The sequence below is a fragment of the Acartia tonsa genome, chromosome 13 (assembly GCF_053477335.1).
Source record: "Acartia tonsa isolate MP-2025a chromosome 13, ASM5347733v1, whole genome shotgun sequence".
In the NCBI taxonomy this organism is placed as follows: domain Eukaryota; kingdom Metazoa; phylum Arthropoda; class Copepoda; order Calanoida; family Acartiidae; genus Acartia; species Acartia tonsa.
In genome coordinates, this window is record NC_137272.1 from 10,619,657 (window position 1) to 10,637,806 (window position 18,150).

Consider the following 18,150-nt stretch of genomic DNA (forward strand, 5'->3'; position numbering starts at 1 on the left):
CTCAAAGCTTGTATTAGGATCATGGTGTGAATTAGGTTTACTTAGTTTGCTGACAGGAAGCAAGATATCTGTAGTCAATGTTTTTAAATCACCATACCTGTGTATAAGGACTCTTTTTATGGATTCATAATCATTTTTGAATTCTGAAACCTCATCCTGAATGCTAGATGATAGGAATTTGTTGTACAGCAGTTCTGCCTTTTCCTCTGAAATGTCAAAATCTTCAGTATAAGCAGCAAAGCGCCTAAAGAATTCAAATACAGTTATTTCTGAATGTTTGGAGAATTTTGGCAGGCTGTCATACAGTTTGCTGGCTTGGGAACGCTGGTGAATACCAAGACTGTGATAAAGGTTTCTTACTTGAGCTGACCAGTCAATTGCCCTTTCAATGGTGACAGTTACCTCCTCGCAAAGCATAATTTCATGATTAGAGTTTTTCATATAATAATGAAGTGATCTTTGAATTTCCCTACTCTGTGAGTCAACAGCTGGCAACTGATTCCTGTAAATGTCAGAGAGTGTACATTTTGACATTTTTGCAGGGTCGGGAGATATTAACCTCTTTAATCCAGCAATATTGGATTTTATAAGTTTTCCCTGTAGGTTTAGAGCATTGCTGACATTATCACTATTGTTACTTTGGATTGAGGCATTATCATCATTGCTCATTGGATTAGGTATATCACACATTGCCTTCCTGTTTATAGTAGGTTGAAGACCAGTATTGACTTCAGGAATAAGTTGAGCATTATGAGGTGCTGCTAATTGTTGATATGGGTTAGACTTACGCTGAGATTCACTCCAGGATGTAACATGCTGTGAATTAGGATCAATTGGTACTGATGGAGTACCCTTAAGATTAGGGGCATGGCTCACTTCATTAGGAGCTGTTAATTGTTGAAGTGGGTAAGACTTACGCTGGGATTCAACCCACGATGTAACACGCTGTGAATTATGATTGGATAGTACTTGGGGAGTACCCTTAAGATTGGAGGCATAACTCACTTCATTCGCAATGTATGCAGTCTGCTCTTGGGTTGTTGGAGATGGAATGTTTTTACTATTGCTTTGACGTATATATTCCAATTCAACAGCAGTGTTAGTCTTGAACGTATTAAGCTCCCTGAGCAAAGCCCTTTGAGAGGTATTCAACTTTTCATTTACCTCAGTAATATTTTTTATAGCCAGATCAGTATTTGCACATTTTTGAACCAGTTCATTGGAACTGGTAAGTAGTGAATTAAGTGCATCACTCGATGGAAGTTGCTTCAAAGTATTTTCCAAGGAGATTAGTCTTGCATTCATATCTAGCGTTTCATTGGCTTCAAGTACTGCTACTCTTTCAGCTAGACGAGGTTGGTGAGCTTTCAGTGAATTTAATGCTGGTATGACTGCCTCAAGAGCAGTGAGACGATTAAGAATTTCCATGATTGTTGATGATGATTCTCCAATTTGTTTTATACCACGGGGAGCTATTTGGTCAGAAGAATTTTCAACCAGAGAAGGGAATCCATGGAAGCTGCTTAGGTTGGATTCAGATGTACACTTCAAGCTCCACTTTAGCTTATGCTCATCAAGAAGAGTTGCTAGCTCCGAACACCTTTCTAAGACATGATCAAGTTCACGCTCAAGTGCAATCATTCTTACTTTACTCAAGCTGGATGATAACGATATATATTTTGAGTGAAATTTGGATTTCCAATTCTGATCAACGCATGTATTTGTACCATAATGATTTATATGGACTGTGACTGAATCCAGAAATGTGTTTATGTCTGATAAAGAGCAGTCATTATTGATTGGAGGAAGTGAGTCCTGGTTTGATATCAGTGCAGTACCTGCACTAGCAGCAAAGGGAGTAGAGATGAATGTGGAGGTATCATCATTATTGACCTTTGGGGTGTTATTATCTTCTCCACTAGAATGATTTGGACTGCATAATGGAGTACTGGTACTAATCCCAATGGTAGGTGACAATGCTCGCTTCTTATCTATAATGGCTGACCGCTGGGATTTCCTGATAGTCAGCAAGGGATTATCTTTCTCACTGCATTCTGTTAATCCAGACTTAGCTGATTGTGAGCGTGTTTGAGCTCCTGTAACAGTTATTGATCTTCCTCTTGATACAGGCACACCCCTCTTAAGAGAACTTGACCTTCCTCGACAGGGGGATGACACATCTTTGGGGGTGATTTGATCTCTAATCCTATCAGTGGAGCTTTCTCTCGAGCCTGGTGGTAAATTCATTTCTATAATTATTTAGCTAGCTCTAGAGGAGAGCCCTGCTTAGAAAATATACTCTAAGATTATATCCTTATTCTTGATAGTATTTATATAAAAAGGAATATGAGGAACTTTATATTATAACTGGCAGCAAAGTCATTTAAAAAAAAAATTAATATAATATGACATTGCATGTCTTTGATACCTTGTAATTAATCGGCTAGCTCTAGAGGAGAGCCCTGCTCAGAATTATCCAGTAAACTGTATCTTTTTAACAGTATTTATGAAAAAGACAAATGTTATGGGTTAAAATACCCATAAACTATGAATTACAGGTTCAGTATCACTATTAAGTTTAAAGGAGATAATAGACATTCTGTGGAGTATTACTCAAGTTTACATGAATTATCACTTTTATTTCTGCAGGATTTTGCATCTAATTAATTCACAGAGTAATTGTCAATAATAATTAGATCTGACAAAAGTGCTTATATCAGCACACACAAAAAAGAAAGGTTAAGTGCTGAGACAGAGGTTACTAGGGTGTTATTAATAACTTAAATAGTGACTTTATTTAACTTTCCGCGGGATTTAAATATAATTATATTACAGAAAGTTGACAACAGATTATTCTGCAGAAAGATCACTTTTATTAACAATAATTTCTGTATTATTTCAATTGAATAAACTGCCGAGAATCGCGGCAAATTCTATTAAAATGCGCGGAAAAATTAGACGAAAATTATTGTGTTATTTTACTAAAAATCCGCCGGAATCTTAGATTTAACACACAGTAGGATAGTGTATAATTGTACTATAATAATAACTTGGTATTTCCGCGGGAATGTCAACAATAGATTCGATATATTATCACTATATTCACCCTTTAATCTCGCGCGATTTAGTTTGAGAAAATTGTTGTGTTCTATTACTTAAAATCCGCGGGAAATTTCGTATTAACACAGTAGAATAGTGTGTTGTTGTTTTGTGCTAATAACTCAGTATTTCCGCGGAAGATTCACCGACAGATGCAATATCATCACTTAATTTCGCGGGATTTATTTGTTATTAAAAAAAAACACTAATAAAAAATCGCGGCAGATTGGATTGAAATCCGCGAGAAAATTAGACGAAAATTACAGAGTATTATACTTAAAATCCGCGGGAATTTCATTTGAGAACACAGAATAATAATGTGCAGTTGTTTTGTAACATTAAATTAGTATTTGCGCGGGAAAATCAATGTTAGAAGCGATATATTATCACTATATTCGCCCTTTGGTTTCGCGCGATTTTATTTGATACAAAATTGTTCTACAACACACTTTTTGATATAAAAAAAAAGTATAAAATGCTTTTATAAAACTCATTAAAATTTAGAACTGTAGAGTGACTTCTATGGGGTCCTAACGATTGACCCGATTAAGAGAGAAAATGAAACATTTTATCATTATTAACGTAATACTTTAGATACGCATATAGATTAGTTTTTTACTGATTTATTGAGCTTGAACAATTAAAACTATGTTCCCGGCACTAAACGAATGCTCATTATCACAGATATATTGACAATCTAAGGTTGTTCTAAATTTTACTACGAAAATCTCTGAAAAAAGATAAACTTATTAAATAAAATATTCTCGTAAAATTATAACAACCATTTAAAATACATTAAAATTAATATTAACGTAAATCACACAAACAATTATATTAACCTCTCACAACCAAAAAACGTGCTAAACTGAATATGTTTGCTGACACAGAATAGCATGATGAAATATTTAAACAACAACAAACGCGGCATATCCAAGAAACTGCGCTTCAAATGTCGTCGTTGTTCCAAGAATAAAACAACGAACGCGGCATCACCAATAAACTGCGCTTCAAATGTCGTCGTTGTTCTAAGAATAAATATTGTCTTTAGTTTGAAGCGAAATTATTATAAGTTTTACAACAGGGTGTTCACCAATTTATCGGCCATTGTCTTATCCCTTTAGATCCCTGTGAATATCACATCTTACATATATTTTTTTGTGCAGACGTTCGACTAGGAGAGGTGCAGTTGATAGAAGGTATCCGTGTGTCAGAGAGTGATGAACTTTATAATACTATTGACAGAAATAATAATGATGCCCCGGATAATAACAACAACAATGATGATAATGATGATGATAGAGTGGATAACACTTTTGATTCCTGGTCCTGGCAGGATAATAACCTGGGTAAGTTTTTTTTAGTAGCAAAGCTACTCTTTATTTCTAAAAGTCCGTCCGTCTGTCTGTAAGTAACTGCAGGAGGAACCTGATTGTCTGATAGACAGCTGGATTTATTTGTGAAGATTCCTTATACGGATGAGCAACCAATAAATAACTTACTTAGTCCGTCAGTCTGTCGGTCATGCTACAAAAGATAAACACACATTTCTTTTATTTTATCGAAATTTATGAAAAGTGTTTTTGGCTGAAATGTTATATGTGTGCGGCTAATAAAGCTGTTTTTATTGATATTTACGTTGACTTTTTGAAAAGCTAAAAGAATTACTAAACTGGAAGGAAGGCGACATTGAACTAAAAATTATATTGGTACTCAAAGTTTTTAATCGAGTTATCTTATTAATTGGCTTAAAAACTTTGGGTATTTCTTTTAAATTTTGTTTAAAACTAGCAGTGTCCAATAATTTAGTAAGGGGGGGGGGGGGGGTTTAATGCAACCATCTCGTAATCAGTGAGCAAATGGCACTTACAATTCGAATTTAGATCTGAAATTTTGCATGAGTAATCCTTGGTAGGTCTTTTTTCCCTAAATCGAACAAAAAGTTGAAAAAGTAACGGCTAACGGCTCAGCCGTTTAGCCGTTTTTTGGCTATTTTTAGGGCAAATCTGCCATAAATTATGTAGGAATCAACTTTTTGAAACATATTTTTGCTTTAAATCATGTGAAATGATACAAAAAAAACATTCTTAGATTTCTAGTACCAGCAACTAGCGGCTAGAACCGTTTGAAAACGTTTTGGAGCAGCATAGAGTATTATGTGGAGATAGGTTTCGTGATGATTTCCCTTGAAAATAGTTTTAAAAATGGCGAAACTGCTGAGCCGCCAGCCGTTAGCCATTACTTTTCCAACTTTTTGTTCAATTTAGGGAAAATAGACCTACCAAGGATTAATCATGCAAAATTCCAGATCAAAATTCGAATTCTAAGTGCCATTTGCTCACTGATTACGAGATGGTTGCATTAAACCCCCCCCCCCCCCTTTAATCAACAGAAAGGGGTGATTTTGTTTATTATTATCACGTATTCATCGTATATTGTCTTATCCCTTGAGTTCCCTGCAGCTAGGGATATGGACGCTTATAGAGATGCTACATACCAACGAATGAACGAGAGAAAATGTGTCAATCCAAATGACAAAATGCAGTTGATGACAATTTTAAAAAATGATATTTTATAATTTGTGGTTTTATATTCGGAGCCAATCTGTCTTTCAACATTAAAAGTTCAAGTTCATTTTTTGTATCACATGCAGCTTCTCGTTTTTATGCTCTTCGATGACATTAAGGGATAAGATGACGTAGTAATAAAACATTCAGCACCAACATAATTTACGGTCCAATTTCCACTCTCACTCTCTCTTATGCTCGTACATTTATCTGATTGACCGTCATTGAAAGTTATTTAAGATTTATGTTTATAAAGCAAAAGATCTCCAAAATATTGGACACAAGGGGTTCTGTTTTTCATGAACGCTATATATATGCCATGAGATAGTTTTAAGCTACTTTTTCTAAACTAAAACCACTGAAATGTAATGTCTCTAAAGTCTTAAGTTCATGGGCAGAATAGCAACGCTTTTTTATGAAAAAGATTGATTTTAAATTGATGAATATAATAAACAATTTAAAATTTATTTCCTCATAAGTTCTTGAAAAATTAATTATATTTTATGAGATCAATCATATATGATTTTTTTAATAAACTTTTTTTTCTTCCTGTTAAAAATTGTAATGCATTATTTCAATTTGCATGAAAACAATCAATAACTTAATCGACAAAATATAGAAAAAAATAAGTCATCATAAACATTACAAGTAAAAGCATTAAACAATTAATAGCTCTCTTAATTACGAAAGAAATTTAATTTTCTAATTTTTGACCTCATCAATAAAAAGCATGTTAAACATTACCAGAAAGACTGTACACTTTAAAATTTTAAATAATATTTATTAGTTTTTATTACTAAAAAGACTGTCCACCTTAAATAATGGGTATTAGTGTTAATAACTGTTTCTTAATGTTTGTTATTTTTGGCAGACATTGGCATTAAAGCATGTAACTTTCATTTTCGTAATATGAAACAGCGTATAGTGTCCAATAAAAAATGGCCAGTAAACAATTTACGTTTGGCCAATTACAATATATAGTGGCATATCATTGGTCATTTCTATTGTATGACGTGATTTTTTATTGGACACTGTATGCTGTTTCTCGTTATATTTCTCAATGGTTTTATAACTCATGTTTTGGATAAATTCCTTTTTATCATTAAAAACATGCAACTAATCTTATTGAAGAAGTAACAAGATGTCTTGTTGTGTGTGTGTATTTATCTATCTATAGCTAGTTATCTAACAATTTGCCATCTGCTGAACTGATGGCAAAGAGAAATCATCAAATATTTCTCCTCTCAAATTCCATCAAGTGTTCCAAGAGGGGCGTTTAATTTAAAGAATACAGTCCTATTAAAAATGCTTTTTCTACACTCTATGGGCAAAGCTGCTAGTATATATAAATTTAAATCAAACAGTCCTATTTAAATGCAAGTTCAATGCTCTAGGGGTGCAACCGCTAGTAGATATAAATTTAAAGTGTACAGTCCTATTTAAAATGCTTAATGTTCAATGCTGCATGAAATAAGCGTCATGATCAACATTGAAAAAACTCGCATCACCATTGAAATTCATTCAGAAAAAAAAACTAATAAAGATTAATAATTTCTGTCGATGTAACATATAACATAAGAAGTTTCGTGCACAGGGTTTTGTTAGGGGGCTTGTTTCCAATTAAGACCGGTGGGGGTTAGGGGTGTCTGTGCTCGACAAGGCACTTTGTGGAAAACTGTCATTTTCTTTTTTTGTCAGCATGTCTATTCCTATCCTTTGTATGACAAGGGTCGTTGCACACAAAAATGTGATTATGCAACAATAGCATTGGAAATATTTTATTCAATAACTTTCAGTTCAAATTTAAAATCTGTTGTTTATCATATTGTATTATGAAAACATAAGTTCCTTCACTGTATTCCTATTGGTCCAATTATGGTATAATTGTTCCTACACTGTATTCCTATTGGTCAAATTATGGAATTATTGTTCCTACACTGTATTCCTATTGGTCCAGTTATAGTATTATTGTTCCTACACTGTATTCCTATTGGTCCAATTATTGGATTGATTGTCTAAACTTTCTATGTTCTTTGTTAAAGCTATCCTATTAAATAGAGTAGTAAATACTGAACGAATAGAGTTCTCCATTTTATGGAAGCTTATTCTGGGTCCCTGGATGGTTTTAGGCTATTTAATCTATATCTAAATTTTGTTTATGCTATTTACCTACTTTCCTTACTCCTTCAAATACAGAGCTCCTAGGAGCTAAGAGAGCGTCTTTTTATAACAGGTTATCCTGAAAATCTTGAAATTTCAAACATTAAAGGCCAGATTCCACAAAATTAACAAAATTAAGAAAATAAACAAGATCATAATTATCAGAAAAATTAATCATGTCTAAAAGTATAAAAGACCTTATTCAATCATAATAGAGATTCGTTTTAAAAGTATATGTGAGTTAAAAGGATTAAATTAAATTAATATTCTTTTTAGATTCTAGTGACCCATCTACACCTCCATCAACTACAAGACCAGCTACTTCTTCAAGGTACCATTATCTTTCAGATAAAAATTTTTCAAACATTTAATAAACAATTTTTTGTAAGCCAAATTTTAACAATTTAAAAATATTTTTAAAAAAGCTTATTTGTATATGTGTTATTTTTAGTTTTCATGTAATATCTAATTTTTTAGACCCTCGGTAGATTACAGCAACCTTGTATTTGCCAGTTCAAGTAGATTTACACCTGCAGTCCCAACTAGAACTACACCTAAACCAGTTGAAGGTAAGAGTTCCAGTAGATTTACACCTGTAGCCTCAAATAGACCTACACCTGAACTAGGTGAAGATAAGAGTTAAAGTAGATTTACACCTGTAGCCTCAACTAGACCTACACCTAAACCAGTTGAAGGTAAGAGTTCATGTAGATTTACACCTGTAGCCTCAACTAGAACTACACCTAAATTAGTTGAAGGTAAGAGTTCATGTAGACTTACACCTGTAGCTTCAACTAGACTTACACCTAAACCAGTTAAAGGTAAGAGTTCAAGTTGATTAATACCTGTAGCTTCAACTAGAACTACTTCTAAACCAGTTAAAGGTAAGAGTTCAAGTAGATTTACACCTGTAATACCAACTAGAACTACTCTTAAACCAGTTAAAGTTAAGAATTCAAATAAATGTACACTTTATGACCAATAACATGGTCTGATTGTTCCAATTGGTCCAATTATTGATTATCATCTGAAGTTTAAACATTGTATATTTATTTAGTTGATTCAGTTGTTCCATGGTCTTTCCAAGATCTATTTGCTCCATCTACCACTACTACTACAACTACTTTTGAACCAGGGAATAACACAATAATTATAAAAAAAATTGCCATTAATTTTCATGAAAGTGTCTTGTTAAGTACTGAATTCTTCCCTTTTTTTCAAATGAATCAAAGCATAGGGGGGGGGGGGGGAGTTTTTTTTGTTAAGTTAGATTATATAGGGCAGGTATGGGCCTCAGCAGGATAAAGCCCTCCTGCAAGGATTATTCATAGAAAAAAATCTAGCCTTCCCCACCCGTCTTTCATTCAATTTCAACTAAAATATTTATGACTTTTATGATAATTGTGCTTGGAACAAAACAGAAATAGTTGAAGAAGAAGATCATGAGCATGACCATGAGCACCACCATCATGACCACGACCATGGAGACAAGCAGGACCTGCCAGAGTCACCACCTGGAAACCTGGGACTCATCTCCACCAGCCTGGAACTGGATGATCAGACTAGGAAGTTTGTCACAGTAAGTTTTTTTTGTGGCAATTTCACTCAAAGTGCCTTGTTAAGGAACACAGTAATAGTGTCTTGACTGATTATGACGTAACAAAAAAAATAGCCAATGAGAGGCCACTATAAATTTTACCATTGGTCAATAACGGCCTCTCATTGGCTATTTTTTTTTGTTACGTCATAATCAGTCAGACACTATTACTGTGTTCCTTGTTAAGGACTAACATCCCCCTTTCTTATTTTTTTTTTAAATTGAAAATAGGAGGGGTAGAGATTTTTTTTTGTTACTTTAGGTCAGGTTAGGTTAGGTTAGGTTATATTGAGTACTGGGTTGCCCTCAGAGTTATGGCGCTTTAGGTATAGGCTACGTATGGTTTAGAACTCCCGCAGGGGTTAGGTAATTGGTATAGGAGAGAAATCCTATAATTTCGACAAGTCTTTCAATATGTTTAGAAATTTATTTGAAGTTAACCAATAACATTCCACTTTTTAATATTAATACTTGTTTTAGATCAACAATGATGTTAGCATGAAGATGTACAAAGACCTAGTGTCAAGAAATCCACGAGATAATGTCATTTTCTCCCCAATATCAACTGCTTCATCCCTGGCTATGCTGTATCTCGGAGCTAGGTAGACAGACGTTCTTGTTGGGAAAACAGATCTAAAGTATAGATGTATACACAGATAACTATCTGCCCCCCTTTTTCCATGGACCTTTTCCGTCAGCTAGCAAATTATTTTCTGCTACTTGTCTGTATTAATATTACCGACAGTATTGGTCGATTTTCAAAGACCCAATTGAGAGTCGGCAATAGGTCCTTGGGATGGGGACATACAGTTATTTAACCCCTTCCCACTCTAGTGTTTTACTCTCATGTTTGAAGAATTGAAAATATATGAAAAGTCGTCATACTTTGTATTCTTGTAGCAATACGATACATTTAAGGACTTGTATTTTTTAATACCTGGTGGCACTTTAGGAAAGGGGTTTAGGTCGACCTTCTTCTTTTAATTTTAGATAGAAAAATAGAAATTTGGGGGAAGATATTTTTTTCTAGGCACGATTTCTCTTTGGAGGATGGAAGTAGGTAACCTCCCAAAAAATTGTCATAAACCTTTACTTGACCCTTAAAAAGCTTCACTATGGGAAGAAGAACCAGTTCGATCCAGCGGTTAGACAGACTTCCAGTTAATTTCAAAACCGGTCTTCTTATTTAGGGGCTCCACGTTGAATGAAATCAATGATATCCTACAGCTAGATGACACCTCCTTCAATCCACATCTGCAATACAAAAACATTTTAGGTAAATTTTAAAACTTTTTGAAGTAAAAATTTGTATAACCGTATTGTATTATCTGTACGTTGCTGTCAGTACCAAATAGCTCTTATTGTTAATCTAGACATGCTAGAATAGTCCTAAGAGTATCAAACTTTGAATGATGACTTTTGTAAAAATAAGGAACATTTTAGAAAGCTTAGTAACTCAATGATTTTCACTAGTCCATTTAAGCATGTTAATTCTTTTAATGGTGATTTCCAGGAAAAGCAGGCATAATAGCATCTTCATTGTCCTCTTTAAATATCCTGCATTTCAGCAATTTAAATAGATTTACATGAAATTTTTGCAAAGGCCAAAAAAACTGAAATTGATTTTATAATTTATCATTTTTTATCCGCGGAAAGCTGATAAAAAACTATTAAATATTTTTTTAACCTTGAAATGTATTTACAAATTACTTTTTAGATAAGTTGGATTCCAAGGCGCTTGACTCAAAGAACAGATATTTGTCCGCTATCAGTAAGCTTGTGGCGGTAGATAAGGTAGGTTTTGAAAATAACTATATAAAGTAATAGGATGTCTGTGTGTGTATGTATGTGTGTGTGTAGCTTGACTCAAAGAATAGATACTTGTCTGCCATTAGTAATCTTGTTGTAGAAAAGGTGATTTAGATTATCATTATATAAAAGAAACAGGATGTATGTGTATGCGTGTGTAGCAAAGTATCTCGCTAACCACTAAACCGATGCATATCTTATCTGGTATACTTATTTTATTTATCTGATTTTATTATTGGAATGATAATTTCTTACACAACAAGGCATAATCTTATAAGCGGAGCATCTCTATAATATTAAGCCTTTAAGTCTAACCTATAGTTAAGCTATTTGCAACAAATTTGAATAAAAATTAGTTTAGACTTATAAATCAATATTCTGCTTATTAGGTGCTCAGACTCACAAGTGTTAATGTTTGTCAAGCCATCTGATTATAAAAGAGCTTTACTTTGATAGATGTTGTCATCCTTGTTTTAATTTAGAATGTGGATAAACTGATAGAGATGTACAGATTGAGAGCTAAATATTTCTACGCCGCGGAAATTGAACAATTTGACTTTGGTAATATTAAAGAGGTAAAATTTTAGTTTGTTGAAAATTTCGACATTATTCTATCAATACAAAAGACTAATTGTTATAATTACAGAATTACCTCTCCTATTGTTGATTGAAACGCTCAAACCTTTAAATCAAAAGTCTATGAAAGTACTATATATTTTTAAGCTAATGAATAAGATAACACAGATATAAAACTTTAGGTACCAGTGTCATTTACAGATTTTAGGTTGGGGTGGGGAGGGGGGGGGGGGAATTTCCAAGCGTACATGCTCTTTATAACGTTAAAAGTGTGTTTATATTTTTGTTTTTATTACTTTAATTTGATTTTAACCAAATCTTTTAAATCTTAGTCACTGGCCGAGATCTCAAGGAAGGATATAGAGAGTGGATCCAAAGGCAAGATCACAAACTATCCCAACATAACCTACCTGGAGGGTTTGAATCAGAATCCTCCCATCTCTGTTCTTGATACCAGCTTCTTTAGGGTAAGCAATTTCTATGATATCCTCTAAAGAATTGTATTTTGGTGTATCTCTGGACCAAATCTTGCTAGTAAAGTGCATGATTACGCTCGAGAAACATCCTACTGACAACCAACCCTTTGATTGCACTATCTTTGTCTGGAAGTTCTAAACTGTGCATGGTAATGAACCAATGTTGGGCCAATGCAAATCCCCCTAATCTAACTGGTAATTTCACTTAATTGGTATAACAGCAGTAGGAACCATTTCAAACGTATTTATGAACTTAAGAGGATAAAATTAAATTTAAACACCCCGTTCTCGCATGCCTGTGATATATAAATAATACAAAAAAATTAAATCTTTCTTGGCGGATTAATAAAAGTCAACTTGATATTAGCAAAGCTTTTGACAGTAAATAATTAGATATTTTCCAGGGAGTTTGGGACTCGCCTGCAAGTGAAGATACTCTACAATTTATCAATTTACCAAGAGGAAGAAGGTATGTAAGATGATTTTGATAGGTAGCAAGCAAATAGCCTAAAACCACCATTAGGTCATGCGACACTTCCTTGGAAATAATGCTGGTTACTAGCATTATCTTGATGTTGCTATTGTTTAGACTTGTACCTGTTGAAGCCCTGGCTTGGTCAGGTGACATGAATGCTGGTTACCAGCAGTATTTTAATGTTATTCTTGTTTAGACTTGTACCTGTTGAAGCCCTGACATGGTCAGATGACATGAATGCTGGTTACAAGCAGTATCTTGATGTTACTATTGTTTAGACTTGTACCTGTTGAAGCCCTGGCTTGGTCAGGTGACATGAATGCTGGTTACCAGCAGGATCTTGATGTCACCCTCGTTGAGGTTCCATACAAGGTCAGAAAATTTTAATAAATCATTATTAAACAAGGATGACCACATACAAAATATATTTTTATAATTATTTTTCTTTTGTAGCATTATTGACAGACCGACTGTCAGACTGACCAAGTAAGTTGTACATATACTAAATCCTCTTTGGTAAGGGGTATCTATGTCAATCAATTAGCAGCCAGAAAATCACGTTTTTCTAATGACATTACATGTTTACAGAACGACGAACAGACAGACTGAGGGTTGAAAGACAAACAGAATATTAGAGCAGCCTCGCTACTAGAAAAATTGAGTTTCCTTATGTTTTAGGATAAGGATTCCAGTCTTATTTTGGCTCTTCCAGGAAAGGTAACTCTCAAAGCATTTTTTACATATAAAGCTGAAGATCCCGCAAACTGTATGAAGCTCTGGAAAGTGTCATACGTCTAAAAGGAGGAATGAGTGGGAAAGGAATCTCCTAAAAAAGAGAATAATAATAGACGTATTCTTATGACGTCACACACTTTCCAGCGCTATAACCTGTGTGTTTGTCTGTCTGTTATGCCTTACACATGTAACGCTTGTTTTATAACAAATCTAGTTTGTCATATTTTTACGTTCAGTATAAAGATGTAGATTAGAACATTAGATTATTTGGTTTGAAAGAAGCTGATGACACCTCAGACTATGTGTTTGTCTGAATTTGTCTATAATGCGTTACACATGTTTGTCATTTTTTACTTAGAGAAAAATAATATATATTATATAAATTGATTATTATGAAATCTAACTCCTTTAGAATTAATAGTCAGGCGAAAATCTATTTTCTTTACATGCAAAAGTAAAGAAATGAAAAATTTACTTTGTTTAATACCTAACATATTTAATTTTTTTTCAAGTAAATCACATTTTTTATTTTAACTTTCAAAAGAATTATACCTACCTCAAATAAATTTTAATATTTAGATAACAGATTTTAACACCAATGGCTTGTCTGATATGGAGGAGAAATTAAGTTTGGACAACTGGGACAAATTATTGAGGTAAACTATGATGATAAGATCTTCTTATTTTCTGATAGTGGCAAAGCCTTTGATAACACAACCGTTGTCTGGAAGTCTTAACTATAGATCGTAAAAAGGCCTTCTTCTTTCTCTTACTACTATTCTCATGCGCCAGGCATACCAGCAGTAAGTCTTATTTTCAGGGTTCGGCAGCCGCGCCTCAGCCGCGCATAAGCTTTAGTTTTAAAACTGTTTGTGGGCAGAAAAAGAAATTTCAGAAAGAAGGATTGTCTGCTAAAGAGCAGTTTTATACATCCAGCTAAATTTTATAATGATAAAATGACGATTTCACTGAGGCTTACACGCGGCTTACGCGCGGCTGCCGATCCCTGCTTTTTTAAAACGACTCTAGTATGACGTGGTAATGAACTCGAAACTGCAGGCATGCATTTTTATTTTCAACTGTTAGGACTTGATTATAGAGTTGCTTCGCTTATAATATTGTACTTTGTTGTCCTAGGAATCAATATACCAAAAATCAGAACAATCGGAAAATTAGATCACAGAAAGATTTGTTGTTAAAAAAGTAAAAATTAACATTTTTAAAATGGACGTACGGAAATTCTGGTCATGATTATAGAGTTGCTACGATTTCTAAATCGTACCTAACTACTACGGGAATCAACATGTAAAGTTTGAAATCGATAGGACAATTCTAACATGCCTAAATTAACAAAAAGAGCTATACGTTACGGACGGACGGACGAACTGACGGACCAACCCTATTTATAGAAAAGCTTCGCTTTTAAAAAACCTAATTATCCTTGTTACAGATGTGTCCAGAGGTTGAGTGTGGATGTCAAGATCCCCAAATTTGAAATGGACTCAACCCTGGAGCTTGTCCCGACTTTGAAATCTTTAGGCCTCCAATCTGCATTTAGGTAGATTATGTTTTACTGCCCCTAGAGGTCTCTATGGGTATTCAATGTGAGGGGGGGGGGGATCGAACGCCCTCCATTTTTAATATTTTTATAAAGAAAAACAAAGATGAGGGGGGCATTTTTTTCAAAGACGAATAAGACAAATATTTATTTCCCAAATTGTTATTAACATGTAAAGGAGAACCATATCGGTTCAGTGATTTGCTGGATCATATGGTACAGACACACAGAAAGGTATTCTGTTACTTTTGTATAATGATTAATATATGTGATATTATAGTGGATTCCTAGCTGACTTTTCTGGTATAAATGGACAGGAAAATCTTGAAATATCTTCCTTTGGACAAATCAACAGATTTTCTGTCTCACAGGTAAAAATCTATTTCCAGTGTCGCTTCGAAACCGATTAATATCCTGTGGATTAGAACCGGTTCTTATCCATACTGAAATATAATGTATCATATCGTAAAATAGACAATTTTCCGCGAACAAAAAATTAAAAATCATGAAATTGCTACCAGTTTTGTATGCCTGGGCCTATAACAAAACTGGAGTTTTTTTTATTTTACTATCCGCGCAAAGCTGTCTATAATACTATGCGATTAATAACTTAGTTTTATGAAGATATTTTTTAAATGTATTGCTGCGCTCAACAGTGTTATTGTACTAACAACAATACTTTGATTGCCAAAGCATATCCTTACAGAGATACAGTGCATGGTAATTGGTTAAAAAACATAATTGCAATTTGAAGGGTTCGAATGTGTATACTGCATACTGCAAGCCTAGGACATTCAAAAGGCTCATACCCCACAGAAATTTGTCAATGAGTCTTATCTAATCTTTACAAAGGTTAATTTGTTATTTTATGTAAAGGGTTTTTGTTATGATTTAGAATGCTGAACCAGTAGGATTCCCGGGCAGATTGGGCAGAAGGGCTGGCAGAAGCGAAAAGTAAGACAATTTTTTCATTGAAAAAAGTTCTAAAAAAGTTTGGTGTTGAAATATTGTGATATTGTTTGTTAAAAGTTTCGGTTTTATGGATAAAAAGAATTTTATTTACCCTACAGCTGTTCCGCCAATCAAAACTAATAATTTTATGAAAATTTTTAATTTTAAACAAAACAGAACAGAAATAAAATTATACTTTTTGCCTCCTTTGGATATCAAAGTTTAAAGCAGAATATCTAAAATCCAACAGCTAAATAATCTTGAATCAAAATATTTTTAGGGAATGGGCAGCAACTGTTGAATTTATTGGCAAAGAGGCAGATTTCAGGAAAAACAGGTAAAATAGAATTTAAAAATTTTGGTGATTTACTTAAACCTATTTTTTGACCAACGAAACCCCCAATCCCGCTCCAAAAATTTTAATTTTTGTGAAAAAAAAAACTTATTTACATGATGTAAAATTGTTTCTGGATAAGTTTGGACAACGCCAGTTTGTATCTACCAATGATTATAAACTGAAGACTGAGAGATTGTACAGTCTATAAAAAAATGGAACTAGTGTAACAAAGCAGCCCAATTTCCCCTCCCTCACTCTTAGAAATAATTTTATTTTATTTCAGGAAAAAACCAAATTTACGACGACCTTCCAAACCAGAGGATAGAATTACTATAGTGGAGGGAATCAATGTGGATCCTCTCACTTTTGACAGAGAAAATAGACAAACAAAGTCTTATCAAATTCATTTAGGAAAATAATTATAATAATTCTTAAAATTAAGTAGTTTGTATGTTTGCTTCCAGGAATCTTAAGGGATAAGACAATGGATGATAAATTGATGCAAACCCCAACGGTTTATCTTCTGTAGGTTAAAACTATTGATTTGAAAGTTTGAACACTAGCAGTATTAAAGTACCCAAAGTTTTTGGGCCAATGAATAAAAAAATGTGAAACTTTGGGTTCTAGTTTAATTCAAAGACCAATATCCCCTTATTGATTAATTAATTATGATATAGAAACCAGGGAGTAAGGGTGGGGACAATTGGGAATTAATTAAATTTAAGAGTTTTCGCTGAAAAGCAATGAAAACCAGATTTATCCAGAAAATTTGACCAAAATTGTAAAGGGATCTTGGTAATATAATTTAGAACAAAATTAGTTCTAAGAAAAAAATCATTCACTTGAAAATTAAATTACCAATACATCACAATGTAGTAATCATTCTGTAATTGATCACTAGAAAAATCGTGTTTAGAACTTTGTCAACCCTTCTCATATATTTTTAACTGCCACCTAATTTAAGGGGTTCTTAGATTGTTTAATACATATATGTCACAGTAGAGTTTCTATACATGAAATGACATTTTCTTGGGAAAAAAAAATTGTTAAAACCAGCCATCTATTAACAAAGTTTACTGTCTGCTATATTCAAAACTAACCCAGCTAGTTAGCGGGGCATTGGGATGCGATAGTACCCAAAGTCAGTCAGAACCTGCTGAATTTGTGCACATTTCCTTTAAGCCAGTACCCAAAGTCTGAGACTCTTAAAAATTAAATATTCGATCCATTGTCCCCTCCCTTACTCCCTGTATAGAAACACTAACTATTATTTTATTATTATTATTTTGTGTAACAGAGCGTCAGTTCCTGTATTTTGTGAGAGACAACCCCACAGGTCTTATTCTCTTTATTGGCAGATATTATGAACCTCCACCAGTTTAAAATCCAGGAAAGGAACAAGATATTTCACTCTTTTTAAAGGCAATGGAGGTGCTTTTCATCATAGTGACCGAATAAATTTAAAATATTGTTGGGTATAAGGTATTTTTTCTCTTCGCCGAGCCTTGAGAAGGGCTCTAACCCTGAGGATGAATTAGCTGCGAATTTCTAAACTTTTGGCGGCTGAATTTTCCAGCAGCTACTTGGCTTTAGGTTTTCAAAAATACCATATTTTTAATTCATTTTTTTCTTAATTCAATTTTTAACAAATTGCAGCTTGTAAAACTAGTGCGGCCTATTTCAGCTCTGATTGCCAAGCACTGAATTATAAATTGTTTTATAAAGTGCAAAAGGACTCTAGGAGCTTTGTAAATCCACACTTACACTTAGGGTTAAAGGGGGGAGGGGGGCCACACGGCACACACTCCAAGAA

At 33.8% G+C, this 18,150-nt stretch overlaps 1 protein-coding gene across 1 annotated transcript in view; it reads left to right on the forward strand.

The window, feature by feature from the left end:
• The window catches only part of LOC145303872 (uncharacterized), a 34,997-nt gene extending 17,266 nt beyond the window's left edge, over positions 1 to 17,731 (forward strand). The window contains exons 8-27 of the mRNA XM_080145526.1: positions 4,263 to 4,445; positions 8,100 to 8,154; positions 8,301 to 8,392; positions 8,881 to 8,955; positions 9,242 to 9,402; positions 9,901 to 10,022; positions 10,611 to 10,696; positions 11,138 to 11,214; positions 11,712 to 11,804; positions 12,138 to 12,272; positions 12,686 to 12,750; positions 13,035 to 13,128; positions 13,435 to 13,473; positions 14,071 to 14,147; positions 14,942 to 15,049; positions 15,330 to 15,420; positions 15,945 to 16,003; positions 16,281 to 16,337; positions 16,621 to 16,746; positions 17,633 to 17,731. Coding sequence (XP_080001652.1) covers positions 4,263 to 4,445; positions 8,100 to 8,154; positions 8,301 to 8,392; positions 8,881 to 8,955; positions 9,242 to 9,402; positions 9,901 to 10,022; positions 10,611 to 10,696; positions 11,138 to 11,214; positions 11,712 to 11,804; positions 12,138 to 12,272; positions 12,686 to 12,750; positions 13,035 to 13,128; positions 13,435 to 13,473; positions 14,071 to 14,147; positions 14,942 to 15,049; positions 15,330 to 15,420; positions 15,945 to 16,003; positions 16,281 to 16,337; positions 16,621 to 16,746; positions 17,633 to 17,720 — 1,883 coding nt within the window. The 3' untranslated portion in view covers positions 17,721 to 17,731. The remainder of the gene's footprint in view (positions 1 to 4,262; positions 4,446 to 8,099; positions 8,155 to 8,300; positions 8,393 to 8,880; positions 8,956 to 9,241; positions 9,403 to 9,900; positions 10,023 to 10,610; positions 10,697 to 11,137; positions 11,215 to 11,711; positions 11,805 to 12,137; positions 12,273 to 12,685; positions 12,751 to 13,034; positions 13,129 to 13,434; positions 13,474 to 14,070; positions 14,148 to 14,941; positions 15,050 to 15,329; positions 15,421 to 15,944; positions 16,004 to 16,280; positions 16,338 to 16,620; positions 16,747 to 17,632) is intronic.
• Positions 17,732 to 18,150: the final 419 nt, after the last annotated feature.